This window comes from Merops nubicus, unplaced genomic scaffold (genome assembly GCF_000691845.1).
Source record: "Merops nubicus isolate BGI_N331 unplaced genomic scaffold, ASM69184v1 scaffold9728, whole genome shotgun sequence".
Taxonomy (NCBI): Eukaryota; Metazoa; Chordata; class Aves; order Coraciiformes; family Meropidae; genus Merops; species Merops nubicus.
Window position 1 is genome coordinate 101,252 of NW_008623653.1, and position 15,961 is coordinate 117,212.

Below are 15,961 nucleotides of genomic sequence, written 5' to 3' on the forward strand. Positions count from 1 at the left end.
CAGGGTGCAGGGGGCCCCAGCCCTCAGCGTGCTGGGGGAGCGCCCCCGGCCGCGCTTGCAGCCACCTGCAAGCGTGTTCTGTGCTCCCTACACTCGGAGATAAAACAGTTATTTTGAAGTAACTTTTCTTTCATTTTTCTATGAATTAGAAATGTAATTTGCAAATGCGTTAGTGACCTGGTGTCAGTACTGCCAGAGCTTAACTACTGCGTGTGAGCTGTACTCTGAGGCCTGTTGTAAATAAAATCGATTTAAAAGCTACAAAATAAATATGTTCATTTAGACAAGATTTTAATTGACGTTTGGCATGGTTCATTCATACCAACATTTTCATCCGTTAAGACTATGCAACATCTATGGCATAAAATGAAATAAAGTGGAGAAGGAAAACCACTTGTGTTGCTTCAAAGTTATACTTGACAGATCATTTCTTTTCTTACCAATGGTCAATTTTTAAACCAATTTACCCTTGTTTTGTATTAACCATTTGCCTTTGTATCAAAGTTTTACCCTCAGTTTAACTTTTCACTGCTTTGAGTCTCTTTTAAAGGGTTAAAGGGCTGAGCTGGGGTGGGGGCAGGGTGGAAAGGAAATGAAGAGTATGAAAACAGAGCCTTTTGTTTGTGCCTTGCATGGTAATTTCACTCCCAAGCCAAGGTCTTCCAGCTGAGCTGAGACCTGTTGAGAACAAGATCTGTCAACAAGTGTTTCTTTATATTTGGGAGCCATCTTTTTCCCCTCTATATGTGTCTCTGTATCTGTCATCTTCATTGCCATTTTCTGTAGAAACACTGCAGAAACAATCTGTGACTCCAGCTCAGTGTGGGTATGCTGTACAGAAACAGCTATAGGACTTACAGGGCTGAAAGCTTTTTACATCACAAACAACAAAAAGAAGGAAGCGACACTTCAGAAACCCCGTTTGAATGTCCCAAAGTCAAGATTGAAATTGCCTTTTGCTGACTGCTTGTCACAATAGGAAAGATTCTATCATTAATGGACAGCACATGAACCAGATCCCTCCCTCTGGTCTTAAATCATGTGGAAGGGATCCAAGGTGTCCAGCCCCTGGAGGAATGAAAAGATTTATAAACTCACTCACAGCACTGGATGCAGTGGAAGCAGGAACGAATTGACCGAGGGCCCAGGCAACCAGTCCAACTAATGATGCCATTATTCCTTTCTCTGTTCCCAGCTGTATTGATGTCCCACCATCACTGGAGGCTCTGCCTACAGGGTCAGCTGGGGGGCCCCTTCAAGTAGCTAGAACTCCTATACAGTATGTTCACTACATAAGTAAGCTCCCACCACTGCAGGCAGAGCCAGCTTTTTTGCAGTTAACCTGAGGGTAGGACACCTGGTCGTGATCTCCTAATTGGTTCCCACCCAATGCTGCCCAGACCCTATGTGAAAACCAGTCAGGAAGGTCTTTCCTGCCTGATTGTGGACATCATCCGTATGTTAACCTTGATTCAGGGCTGGGGTTTTAAACCTCAGCACTTCAAACAGTAGCAAGAAGAGCTGAGCTCTGATCTCAACTTTACCACAGCTTTGGCTTTGCACAGCACCAGGCTCTTCACACAGTTGCTTATTGCTACAGTATTCCCAGTGGTAAAACAGTCAGTGTGAAACCTCACCATGCTGCTAGCTAAAAAAGTGCTTTGGATAAGTGACTTTTTATCAGTTGTTAGTACCCACAGGCTTCAGATGAGGACTGTCTAGGACTTACAGGCAAATGAGAAAACGTGATTTATAATACTTGATCCCAAGACAAGGTATAGAGTACTTTAGAATGTCAACATTTCAAAGCCAGCACAAAACACCTGATAAGAGCTTGGAGAATTCATCACTGAACACACTGTTTCAGGATGACTGTTGGACTTGAGGATGATTACACTTCATAAATAATAGGAAAATAATTTTAAAATGTTTATTCTGAACTGAATCTGGGTGTTTGCAGGATTGTTACTGCAGCAATGAGAGGACAACAGTTCTGTTTTACAGCCATGACCTGGATAAAGCATCAAGGTTCGATAAGAGCCTCAGATAACCATGCCAGTATTTAGGTGCATCTCTAGATCCATGTCTTATCTCCCAATCCCTAAATATTGTGTCTGTGTTTTGCTGTTTTAAAAGTCTGTTTCTTTCTCTTTCTTGACTCAAGGTTATGCAAGCAACATGTCTGAGTACAGGAAAAAACTCCTTTTTTTCTGGCAAGAGGACACAACTTGTTGCAGAGATTTTACTATGGATCCACACTGACATCATTTGCTGGTGGGTGTTGCAGTGTGCCTCCTGGAGACAGAGGTTTCTGTTGCCTCTTTGTCCCCAGACATGGGCACACATCCAGAATTTTCCACCTTTCCCAGGTTGTGGTTGGCTTAGCCACCACAGAACCTATCCCCTAACACCCATTGGACCCCTGACCTGTCGGTAACCCATCCAGGTATCCTTACAGGACAATGCCTTTGTAAACCCACCTACCAACCTGTTAAAAACCCCTGGCCCCAAGGCCACATGCTCTTTCGCTTCTCCCCTGGGGTGGGTGCTGTTTCAGTGCCTGCCTCAGGTGTTTTTGTTTGTTATTTTCATGTTATTAAAACCTTTTATTTTGGAAGAAAGCGATCGTTGCCCATCCCTCCTTCACTCGCCACTGCCCTCCTCTTCGCTGACGACCACCCTGGAGGTAATACGGGGGTCCCGCTGGGGGTGTTTTCTTCCCGGGCAAAACCAGCGGGTTTAAAACCCCCGGCGAAATATATTTTTGCAAAGTTATAGGTGGGACCTCACCTGAAGGACAAAGTCAGGATACATCAGCCATTTTTAGCTTACAAAGATAAGCAAAACCTTTTCATCTGATCTGCCACTTGTAAGGAATACAGTAAGTGCAGCTATAAAGAAAGAATCAGCAACACAGGCCAGAAAAAAAAAAAAAAAAAAAAGTACTTGTCATGAAGCAGAGCTGAAACATTGCAGTGGATTGTCAGAGAACTCCACAAAAGAAATATTCGGGTGTGGGGAAATCAGAAAGGATGGTCAGAAAAAGCAGTCTGCTTTCTAAACTAGGTCTTTCATGGGTTTTGACACAGCCTCTGACAATTAGAAACAGCAGCGTTAGGTAGAGAGCCTCTCACACCCATTGGCATGCAATTGAAAGCTTTGCTTGTCTCAGTGCGTGGTGAGCTCCGCATAGGTACGCTTGAAAGACAAATCTCTTTGTGGGTGTCAGTGGCTGATCATTGCCACTCAGCGTTCTTTATGGCATCAGAAGCAGGGAATAAAACAAAAAAAAGAAATCCATTAATGTTGTCCTTTGTTCTAGTGCAAATGAATCAATGGGGAATTGAGAAAGACAAAAAGTAGTGAACATCAAATGTCTCAAAGAAAATGCCAATAGGAAAACCTGAAAAGAAAATTGTAATGTTCCCTGTTTGAGCTGTCTTCTCTTGCAACACCTGCTCCTGCTAGTAAGTCTGACAGATTTGGTTGGAGCAGGATTTTTAGAGATGGGTTGAATTAGCCTATTTTCCACAATCAGATCTATAGAAAAAGAAAGCAGAAAAAAGCATACCCACCATGATTTGGGTCTTTTTCTGCTCCAAGTGCTTAAATCTACCACCTTTCCATGCTGTGGAATGTTTGTTGTTCTTGCTTTCAAGGTATTGCAGGAAATGTTATTTGCAGAATTGAGAGAAAGCGGTCTCCTTGGACTGATCTCAGTCTTTTCCCAGTATCCCTTAACTCATTAATGTACAGTGGTTTAAAAGTGATTTGTTATTTCATTTTACAGACTTGTTTCTTTTTCTTCTATATTTGTTATTCCCTTCAGCGAGATTTATTGAGACATTGTGCTAATAAGTTATTTGGAAAAATTCCATGGTTTGACTTACAGGATGGTATATGTTTATTCTCCAGGTGTAAAACCAGATAATACTTAAACAGATACAAAGTAAGAGTCAAGATTTAAAAGTCCTTTCTAAAGCATAGTTTCCAATGAAGTCAGAGGAATTTTGCTTGAGAATGGCCACAGGTTTTGGCCAACACCGTATTTTCCTTTGAGGAAATATGATGTGTAGTGAACAGGAAAGCTGCTCTTACCCTGCTATCAATTTAATTACTGAATTTCTTGCATTTTTTTTAAGATTGAAGACTTCAACAGCATTTATGGCAAAGACAACCCCACTGTCTTCTCATGATGTCATTAATTTACACCCCTAGTGTAAACTGAAAAATCACCATTAGTTCTTGCACCACTGGTGGTATTGAAACAAAACTATCACATCCAACACTATTGTGCCAACTTTTGAGATGTGGCTGCAGGCAGAAGTCCTGCTGCCTGTGCTTGGGCCAGAGACTCACTCTATGTTCAGGATCCAGGCCAGCCAGTAAGGAAGGGACTTCCAGGCCATCTCATTTCTTCTAACAGACTACAATACTAAGAGCCAGGTCAGTGGCAGCTTTTACTCTTAAAAAATATTTATTTTATTCCAGAAGGCAAACCCTTGGATGGCTGTCCAAGCTCTCTCCACAGCTGCAATGGTGTGGTTGGTTGGGAGAGGGACCTAAGCAGGTCTCCTGCAGGCTGCAGGGCTGGTTTTGTACAAGTCAGGCAGCTGGCACCATATAGTGAAGTGTCCATAGCTCAGTGCAGGCTTCCCTCATTTTCTTTTTCTTACAGATTGAGACACAGAGGGGGGCTATGAGGGACTTATCCCTGCAGTATATAAAGGTACCACCTATCCCCTAACCCTGGGGATACAATATAAAGGTGTCTTTAGAACATATAGTCCCTAAAGCTCCCCTTTCTTCCTCTCCTATGGCATCCATGTTGGGGTTTAAGCTCACAGCTTCCCCCCCACTGCCCTTCCCCCTTTTATTGTTTCCCCCCCTTTAGCACCTCAACAGAATGGTGAGCTGCAGTAAGAGTTTCAGTCGTTCTGTTGGTTTCTGACATGTACAATTACGTTTGACCTTTTCATGCAGAGCATCGTACTTGCAACAAAGTGGATGCTAAATGCCTCTTATGCTTTGCTGTGTTCTCTTCTTTATCCTCCAGTAAAGACAACAGTACTTTAGGCATATCTCAAGCATGATATTTGTGCACACTTTACCTTCAGGCGACTTGGTAAGATTCTACTAATATCGAGCTACAGCAAAGTTGACTGATGGAGTTTACACAAGTTCAACGTCTATATTTCTGCTATAGGTTTTTTTTTTTTTTGAGATGGTTTTGTTTTGTTTATTAAATAACCTGGGCTTTTTAGAGGAAAGAAAGATTTTTTTATTACTGCTAGGCCAAACAGCCTCCATTTCAAATTTCTCATGATTCATTTGCTTAGTATATACTGACCCTTAGTGGTAAGCTGAAATTTGAATTGCATTACCAAGTTCCTAAATCTTGCTTTTCTCTTTGGCTTAACTGTTCAGAAAATGTCAGGAATATTTGCAATGTATCATGATAGTCTGTCTAGGCAAATATCCCACATTGTCTTCAACAGACATAATAGGCATGTTAAAATAATGATGCCAGGTGTTATTAGCTCTTCTGAAGTGAGAGCTGTGGAAAGCAAAAGTGTCAAAAGGCTATTCCAAAATGCAAAACAAGAACGTTGGCATTGAGAAGCAATACTCTCCACATAATGAGAAACAAATAAGAGCCTAGTATCTGGCACTAACGAACACTTCAAGCTAACTGTGGAATAAGTATTAATTAGGTTTCCAAAATAGCATCTTTCTGAAAAGCAGCTGAGGTGTAATATTGCTCCTTATTAATCAAAGCAATGGGACAATGTGAACTCTGCAAAAAATAAATGGTCTGCAGATGGCTGTATGCATCTTTAATAATGACAGAAGAACACAAGTTACAGCTTTAAATGCCAGAAAGCCTTTATGCATCTTCTCCTTTCCAGAGAGTGATATTTGCAGTTTTCAGGGCAGTGAGGAAAGTGTGTTGGTTTCTTATTACATTTTCCCTGCAGCATAAATTCTGTTGATGTTCTTCCCTAATCATGCTAATTATACTGCCATATGTTGCTCTCATCTTTCTTTTTCACTCCTAATGGGACATAGATTCTCTCTTTTGAACATGTCATTTGTTTATTACATTTATCAAGGGTTTTAACATTATATGGGACTTTTAATTGCTTTTTTAAACACTCAGCAGATTGAATATTAAAAACAGACATGAAGGTCAATTATAAATAATATTTAAATTGCTCATGCCATCTTTAACCTGTAATTTACTGAAAGTATTACATCCATAGCCCTGCTTCAGTACCTACCATTTAATTTAGAACACACATACACCCCCCAAAAAAACTACTCCAGCTAGTTACATTTCTACCCTACCCCAAACCACCATGTAACTGACTTTTGCTGACCACTTGCCCAGTATAGAATGATATTATCATTAACAGGCAGAGCAGCAGCCAAACTCCTCTCTTCACTCCCACACCACACACCAGAGATCCAAAGTGCCAGACAACCAGAGGGAGGAACAAGCCAATGCACTCACCCACCACAGTGGACACGAAGAAGGGAGCATGCCAGACAAGGAGCCACAACATGGGAGATGGCAGCAGCCAGGCCACGCACCCAGTTACATAGCAGGGATTCAGAGACAGGTTCACATTCTGGTTCTGCCATCCTGCAAACTCCACTTGCCATAAAGAGCTGGGGAGCCCTTCCAATAACCAGAACCCCCACACAGCACACCCACTGAACAGACAAACCTTCCCAAAACCCTACAGCCTGAGTCAGCTCTTATACAGGTGGCTTCTTGCCCCACCTCCAAGTTAATGTGGACGGTGGGGGCACGTGGTGGTGATCTCCTAATCAGTTCCCACCCAAGGCTGGGCAGACCCTAGGTGAAAACCATTCAGGAGGGTCTTTCTTGCCTGTTTGTGGACATCATCCATATGCCAACCCTCATTCAGGGCTGGAGGTTTAACCCCCAGCACTTCACTAACAGAATAGGGATCTTTCTCAGACAGGAATGCTAAAATAAAGATGCATCATATTACAATGCTTGAGACAAATATGCTGCCATTCATTCCAGTTGTGAACTAGTAGAGTAACCCAAACAATAAAGGTGAATGTTAATTTCTGACTAGTATGAAAAATACAGTTTTCTCTCAAGGAAAAGGAAGCAAAATTTCAATAAAACTAAGATAAAAATTAAGATAGCTTGAAGTTGAGTAGTGCTTTTTGCAGAGACATTGGAGCCATACTGTACCTGCTACTGCAGAAAACAATCAGTAAACCAGCTGAATACAGGGAAAACAAGAGACAATCAATTTTTATCCAATTATCAAATTAATTCTTGGTATAATGACACCAGCTTTCTTGGCTTTCATGGAATTGCATCATAGGTGAATTTGACCCTTTGGCTCATTGAATTTGAATGAAGATAATAATATTGGGCTTTATACAAACAAATAGCAAATGCTTTCACACTATTTAATGTTCGTTCGTGGTATTAAGACACAAGACACAAAGTTTCACACTAATGAAAGTCTTTTTTTACAAGTTCAGAAGTGTTGCTTGTAAGTGCATCAGCATTAGGCCCTATATGATGATGAGTCAGTGCCATAACTACAGTCCAAAAAAAAAGGAAAAGACATCTGCTCAACCTTTTTCCAGCTCAAGGCCCAGATTGTACCTAGCATTTTGATTCGACCACCTTATTTGTGTATAATTTTATATTACTTCAGGTTTGTAATGATGATCTAAACAGGCTGTTACAAATGCATAAAAGTCATCAGCTTTAAAGCTCATACTTTATTTGTCAGAAAAGCATATTTGAGTAAGATATTATCTATCTAAGCTCAGAGAACGGTAAGTTCTCCAACAGTTCTCCACAAAAGGGTTATAAACAAAGGGCTTGCCTAAGCATGAGGAAAGCATTTTGCAGCAAAGTTTAGCCCAAAACTGTTTAAATATGTTTCTATAAGAGTTTTTTCACTTTTACAACTTTGTGGTTAAGAATTGCTTCTTTATTCCCAGGGGACTACTTAGACATTCACAGTTTGATAAAACTTCTGATGTTTGTCCTGGGACATCGAAAAAGAGTCTCTGGAGTGCCATTTAATAATTAAATGACCAGGAAAGTAAAACTATCCCAGGGAAATGGCCTAAAGGTTTGCGTAGTCCATTTGACAGAGGACACCTCCTTTTCCTCATAGTATTAAACACCATTTCCACTCATTTTTCCATACCAGTTTTCAAGCATGACTTTTCAAAGAATGGCCTAAAAGTGGTTGCACTCCCCTCTCAGACAAACCCTCATCTGGTCAACTCCTGTAAATTTAAATCTCTAAGATGATGTCGAAGAATGTTAGTCATACTTATATTTTCCCCTATCTCATGTAAGAACTGTATAGTCTGTTATAAATACATATTTCAGACACCGCTGGGAATTTTGATTTATTTGTTAATTTTAAATCATTCTGGACAAGCAGTGTCTTGTTTGTCTTCTGGTATCTATACAACAGAAGAAGGTGCTTTGCACATGTAGCTGGGATAACATCTGGGAAGAAGGAACTACAAAGAATGTGATATAAAGTGGTTGTCTCCACTTATTTCCATTAAGTACCTTGTTAGAATGGTGATACACTTCTAGGTCAATGGGATTCTTTCCATTCATTTCCAATATGAGTAGGAAGGGGCCCTGTTTCATTCTTGCTCCACTGAACTTGGATTATTAAATTTACATCATGCAATGGAGGTGCCTCTTAACACTGAAGAATTCTTCTTCCTGAAGAATTGTTGCTAACACAAACAGTCCCAGTGACTCCATCAGTACCGACCCATGGTAAGAATTGTTTGGGGTAAAAAAATGTTTGATTCATTATGGTTTTCTTCATGTAAGGGCTATTTTAGTAGTAAAAGTGAAGAAGGCAAGATTTGCATAAAGAAATTGTTTTCAAGAGTGCCATAAGGATACGAGTGACCTTTTATGGCAAACTGGCACAGTTATAGAAAAAGTGTGGAGTCACAAGTGGGTGAAAGGGTTGGAAACTACCACTTATGTTCTGACACTTTCAAAGAAAACCAGAAACGAGCAAACACGCTTTCAGGAAAGCAAATTTGTAACCAACACTCAGGAGCTTCATGATCCTTGCTCTCAAATCAAATTTATTTGGGAATATCATCATAGGAAATACGGACAAATACAACAGAATAAAAACACACAGTTGTAGATTGCCTTGTTGAAAATTAAATAAAAAAATACTGGCTAGATCATAACCCATAACAATATTACATAATATATCTGTCATATATCTCAAGATAAAAATACAAAATAAAACTCTAGAGGGCTAATCATAGCTACAGCTCCTCAGTGTGCTCAATGCAGGGGTACATGCCCATAATGCCGTGGGAGAGATGCATATACAAACACCATTTCGTATGGCCCCATGCAGTGTTTTGGTAGCGCAGCCTTACAGGTTTCAGAGATAAACTGTTGTTTAGGGAGAGGCCCTCTCCAGAAGCCTTTCTGACATCTGAATGCAAATGTCACCCAAAGTCAAAGCCTTATCTAAAGCATGTTGGCTACATCAGTCTTCTCTGTCAAAAAAAAATTTCTCCTCACTTAAGCAACAAACTAAGTTTTGGGTGATGTTCAGATAAAATCTTGCTAAGAATAAAGGAAGAAAGAAAGATAATTAGCTGGCATTAAAGAAAAACTAAGGACTTCTCTACTTGTAACATCTACCACAGTGATTAAAACTGAAAACAAATGAGCAAATAGGATGATTTATACACAAATCACATTTCTGTAGTAACAAATGAGTTCTGCAGGCAATGAGTACCCCCAGTGAGATCAGGAGCTCCTTCTATTGTCTGCAGTGGGAGACCTTGGTGCCAGCTATAGTAACAGGACACTGACAGCCCTACAGGATGCTCTGAGTACTCTGCAGAATCTGCTATAATTTCTGCTTGTATTTCCAGGAGAAAATTGTTGCAGAGTGTATAAATCACGATGGGATAGACACACAGAAGGAAAAAAAAGAAAAAAAAAGTCATGTCCAACTATGGTAAAAATGTTAAATTCTGATCCTCCAGACTTTCAGTCTCAGTGAGCCATAAATAATAATGTTGAATAACACTCTGTACCTAACAAATACCTAACTGGCTTAGTTTTAAAGATATCAGTCATCTTTAGTACTTTTCAAATTTGCCAGGAACTGCAGATGCTCAGCGTATCTGAAATAAGATCCGAGATTCTCAGGTATTTAATGAGAAGAATTTCCACTGCCACAGCATATGGCAATTTACAATTAAGAAAAAAAAAAAAAAAGTCTGATATGACCATTGTTTCTTCTCTTGTCATAATGGCAATAAGAAGCCGTAATATGGTTTGCTTTTTATTACAAAGGAAAAAACAAAAAGAGTCCAACATTCCCCAGAAGGATGCAGAGGTGCACAGAGCAGTCCAGGCTACTAATGATATGCTCAAACACTAGCAGAGAATACATAAATCTTAACCCTTAGCAAAAAATATCGATTGCGTTATAACATATATGATACAATTTCATTTGTTAACATTTCATTTGTTAACTGCACTGTACAGAAATTTGTCCATGCTAAATACAAGCCCTGGACCAGATACACACAGCAATTTAAATGCACTTTTTACATCCTATATGCACAAACATTCCTTAAGTTAAAACTATGCACACTGCTTATGCATAGCTTGTGTATGGCTTACATGTTTCGCGACAGCAATTCCACCTTTTGGAATGCCCTTAACCCAGGGCTTGGAGCTCTCGCTGCTCCCAGCTCAGTTTTGACTGCTCTGCTGTCAGAAAAGAGACATTCAACAGGTATGGACATGTAAGGGTCCCTCAGTCTAGGGTTTTACGATTCCTTCTTCAACTGGGACAAAACGTGCCCTTGTTGAGGTTAAGCCTGATGCCTGCTGCACTCTGGTTAGATCCCTGAAGCAGCAGATGAGTAGCACAGAGGTCTCACCCATCCATCAGCCTCTGCATAGAGGGGAGTGTCATCGCTCCCACCAGTCCTCTTCAGAGCAAACCATGGCTGATTATAGACGGCTTTGGTCAGTGAGGTAATAACCACAGGGCCCGAAAAGGAGAACTGGGAGTGCAGCAACCCAAGCGCCTGCACCACAAAGGGGAGCATGGAAGTTTCCTGGCAGGTTCCAGCAGAGGGAAATGAGGTTGGCTGTGGGTGCATGGGATGCCTGGGCAAGCCAGGAGGGGTCAGTTGCAGCTCAAGAGAAGCAGAGATGAAGATGGAGTCTCTTTCTGGGCACAGTTCAGGCTGGAGGGCTCATTCTGAGGCTTCTTGCAGAGGTAACTGCCTGAACGCTATTTTGCTGCCCCTCAGAGAAAGACTGTCTGGTGTTTTCTCTTCATGAAACAAACCCTGGCAAGGATTTCACAGGATCTGTATTGTCACCTTTGTACTTGAGACAAATGATGATATAAGGCCTCAGTGTCACCTTCCAGTTCTGTCTGAGAGGCAACAATATTTTGCTGAAGTGAAAACATTTTCATGTATTCCTGTTGCTGTCTCTTCTGCCCTACAAAACAGTGAGCACCAGCTTCACGGTGGGGGCGACATCATTGATGTCTTCCAAAATACTATAGGACTGAAAATGTTTTAATTATTAATACTGGATGCTATTTAATTAACTTTAAAGAGATATTTTGAATATTGATTTGTTGAACACCAGTTCTCACCATATGGCAGCCACCACAGTGGGGAGGAGTCATCATCCATGCAGGCAGGTCAGTGTAAATCTACAACTTCCCTGTACAGTCTACATATTTTTATTTCCAGATATTTTTAGGAAGCTTATGAACAGGACTTTTATGCTGCATGCAGCACAGTTGCATGTACAAGTATCTGTAACAACGTTTCGTTTTGACTTTGCATTTCCATTGGATGCTAGTAGCAGTGACACATAACAGCAATCCCAGGCAGATGATAAAAGTCATGTTTTCATATGTCTCATGGTTAACTGCAAACATCTGGTATCGGTGATGCAATAAAACAAGGTCTAACTTTGGCTGAAAAAAATTATTTTGGCTAGTTTATGAAAGCAGAATAGAAGAGGAAGTAGTCACAGCAAATACAAATGAAATCTTGCAAGTTGTTAAGTGCCTTGAGTTACCAGCTCAGACAGTTTTACACTTTTAATCATTTTGTCCAATCATTCTTCACAGAAACAGAATGATCCAAGAACAAGTTGACAGATAACAGCCTCCGAGAGCACGTTTAGGAACAGCTAGAGTTCTTTTCTCCTGCAACAGAGGTCAAATGAAAATTCATAAACAACCAGTTTTAAAACAAAGCATATTTAAAACAAAGATTTTTGATACTACTACTTTTAGTATGTAATATACATGAATTGAGGATGTGTTACTGCATGATTATTTATTCTGACATTAAGGATTTGGTGATGTAAAATTATTGCTTCTCCCTTCTTCATATGGAACAGCTTTTAAGAGGACATAGAAAGTGGGATGTACCATCTCCCCTTTTGAAAATTTTCTAGTAAAATCAAAACCAGAATAGATAAAGAACATAATAATATTATCACCAAGCGAGGCTTTATGGTATAAAACTCTCCCCATTAGGCAAAAGAAATTAAAAATTACCTGTTCTGCCTGACGAGTCAGAAGCTTTTAAGAAACAGCAAATTTAGTTCTGTATCAGTGCTTCTTTCTGCTCAGTGGCTTTTACTATATCTTCTGACTTCTTATAGTGTTTAGGCTCACCTGGAAGATAAACAAACATGACTGGGAACCTGACTGAGGAAGGTCACCACGGTAAGAGAATCTGCACAGCCCTAGACAGACAAAGAATATTTTCCTCCTGACTTTTTTGACGTTAAGATGAGGTTTTAGTCACTGCTTTCTTTAACTCCTTTTTCACCAGAGAAAGCACTGAATTGAATTAACTAATCATTACGGTTTATCCATAAGGCAAAAGATAGAATGAAAACAACAGAACACAGCATGAAACAAAAAGATGAAGACATTTACATGAGTAAATGTTAATAAAGTGGGTGGTTTTCATTTATTTTATCTTCCAACTTACTGAAAAGTCAAAATTCACCCTCTGTGCTGTTTAAATCCTTTAATGTAGGCTTTCAAACTGGGAGTAAGCTTCTCAGATAATGAAAGATGCCAGTGTCAGGTTCTAAGAATTCAATTAATTGAATCAGATAGGAGCAATGGCACCAAGTGACACAATCAACGTTCAAACTACATGATACAACATGAATTTCAAACTGACAGTCGTAATATTAAGCTGTTGATTAAACTGTTCCTTCAATAACTTTGAATGAGTACAGATGAGGAAATTATAAACTGAGATAGTAGGCATGGGGAGAATGTAGCAAACTTACAGTATTATTTACTAACTATATCGTAACTTCTCAGTTTTAATCGAGAAGCTGATTAAGTGATTCCGCCTGTGATTAATAATGCTAACTTGAAAACGTGAAAAAAGAAAAGCATAGAAATCTCAAAAGTGGGGAAGATAAGCTGGGAGAAGCATAAAAGTTATAAAAACAAAAATACAGGCAGCGGAAGATTTTTGTAATCCAGAAAACAAAGGTACAAGCAGCAGACAGGGATGATATGAGACTTGAAAGGGAAATCTAAACTCGTCAAGTTGAAGTTGAAGAAAAGGCCCACAGTTTAGAGAAAGTGAGGAAAGGGTGCTCATGAGAATGAGGAAAGAAGAAAATTAATAGCTATTAATTCATCATGGCTTCATTGTAAACAATTTCCTATTGCTACTGATTCTACCCTTGTTTCATCGCTATGAATAGTGGCAGAGTGGGTGCTGCCCACTCTCTAATGGAGCCATCAGCAGATGGGCCATATTCCCCCAAGCAGCATTCTTTAACATCCCTCTTACTTTGTACAAATTAGTGTAGGTGGAATACAGACAACAAGTCCTCCGAAGGCTTTTAGCGTCTCAAAATCGGACTAATGAATTAAAACAAGAATGTTCAAGAGCAGGCTGGATGGGGTTTTGAGCAACCTCGTCCCATGGGATGTGTCCCCGCCCATGGCAGGGGGGTTGCAATTAGATTATCTTTTAAGGTCCCTTCAAACCCAAACCATACCATGATTCTATGAATGTCTCCAGACCTTTCAGCCTGCAGCTGTTTTTGGAGGGACTTAGCAAAAATTTCATTATTATTCATAAAATCAAAAAAGGGAGTGGGGAGAGGTATGAAAGGGAAACCTATTGATCTAAATATTTAAATTTTATACTTGACATAGAGTGGGTAGCAGAGTTTTAGGAATTGGATATGAGTTGTTTATGGAGGCCTTAAAACAAAAAAAAATTAGTATATTTAATTTTCATAAAAACTAAACATTCACTTCTAAACCATACATAACTTTGTTCCTGTCAATGCATCAGGTTTTTTTTTATGTGACAAACTCTGCCCTATGAATGATTGGTATTACCTTATAATCCTTATCTTTTTCATAAACACCTAGTTTGGTCTTTTAATATAACTTTCCCTCCATCCTCAGCCCATGCATGAACATGGTTGTCTTCCCTTAGCACCATGATCCCAGTTTCCTGCAGCTCTGCTTAGTTACACGGTGTACATGAGGAACACCAAGGAACCAGGCATGGCAGTGACCTGTGCCTGCTCTGCACGGCTGCAAAGGCTTTCACACTGGGATGAGCACCACAGGGCCAGCGCGGCACTGAATGGTCACTAGTATTTCCATGGCATGGATGATTACTTGATGCCACTTGCATGACCATAAATCAAACTGGCACGTTGTTGATGTAGCTCTCCCCACTGCTGTTTAACCTGCTTATCCTCCAGAGGCTTTCAGCCACTGACTGCTGATGACGTTGAAAGCTTTGTACCACTTGCTGTGGCTGGATAGTCCTTTGCTGTCATTTAGAGTGAAGATACTGATAATGTGTTTTATCACAGACTTATTATCTCCTTCACATTTTGATATTAAGGATTAATGTGGCTATCATCATGAGTGAAAAGTTAAAAGTGTGCCAATTAGCATTTATAAATCATTCAAACGTGGAGTTGTTTAATTAAACATAAGCAGTTTTTAAAATTAATGTTCTAATTAATAAATCACTCAGGAGAAAAGGAAAATCATCACTTAAAAAAAAATCACCTTATAATAGTTCCACTTAATCTTGTAACATTCAATTAAATGAAAGTGAGATGATGGAAAGGACAAAAGTGTCATGGAGAAAAACAACATTTAGTCACAACAGGAGTTCTTGTAACAGTGACCCTCCGGCTGTCCCCTTGCACTAACCAGGACCCAGGGCAGAGCTACTCCTGTTAATAAAATGTCATGGTCTACAAGAACTACACCTAGAAAAGATGTGACACAAGGAGAGGAAAAGAGTCCCTTTTTTTTTCTTTTTTTTAATAGGGAGCCCCTTCATCCCAGTATATCCAAACATTCAGTGACAGTTCCCAAGAATGCAGACAGACTATCTTCCCATGCTCCTCATCTCTGTTACAATGCGGTCACTTACGGGAAACGAAAATGAGATTTCTGCTTTTTATAAAGGACAGAACAATGACAGCTAACATAAGAAATTCCAATCTGAATAACTCTGCTGCTTTCCCTCTTACTTTCTGTCTCATTCTCTCAGCCCTGTGTGCACAAGTGCTTACTCCACCACCTCAGCAGCCAGCAAGCACTGTGGACATCGCTTTAACCTTCTACCCCCATCCTCAGTACAGAAAGTACAGAGGAAGAAAAATCTTGATTGAACAGTGCTAATAATGTCCTGATAGATGTATAGTGAGTGTTAGAATACTCAAATAACTCTAATTCAGGATGTGGGGAAAAAATGTAAGGTCGTGTATGCCACCTTCTGCTTGCTTGAAATGATATTCCATTAAAAATCCCCAACCTCGGTGAAAAGACTCCTGTCTGGATCTGCCACCCATCAACAGAGGTGTGGAAGT

The 15,961-nt window shown here is 40.0% G+C and overlaps 1 protein-coding gene across 1 annotated transcript in view; it reads right to left on the reverse strand.

Annotated features, from left to right (window-relative positions):
• Positions 1-12,672: 12,672 nt before the first annotated feature.
• LOC103777594 (calcium/calmodulin-dependent 3',5'-cyclic nucleotide phosphodiesterase 1A-like) overlaps positions 12,673-15,961 on the reverse strand; it is a gene marked incomplete at its 5' end in the record, with an annotated part of 44,716 nt that continues 41,427 nt past the window's right edge. Inside the window, one exon of the mRNA XM_008945152.1 lies at positions 12,673-12,749. Within this exon, the coding sequence (XP_008943400.1) occupies positions 12,673-12,749 (77 nt within the window). The remainder of the gene's footprint in view (positions 12,750-15,961) is intronic.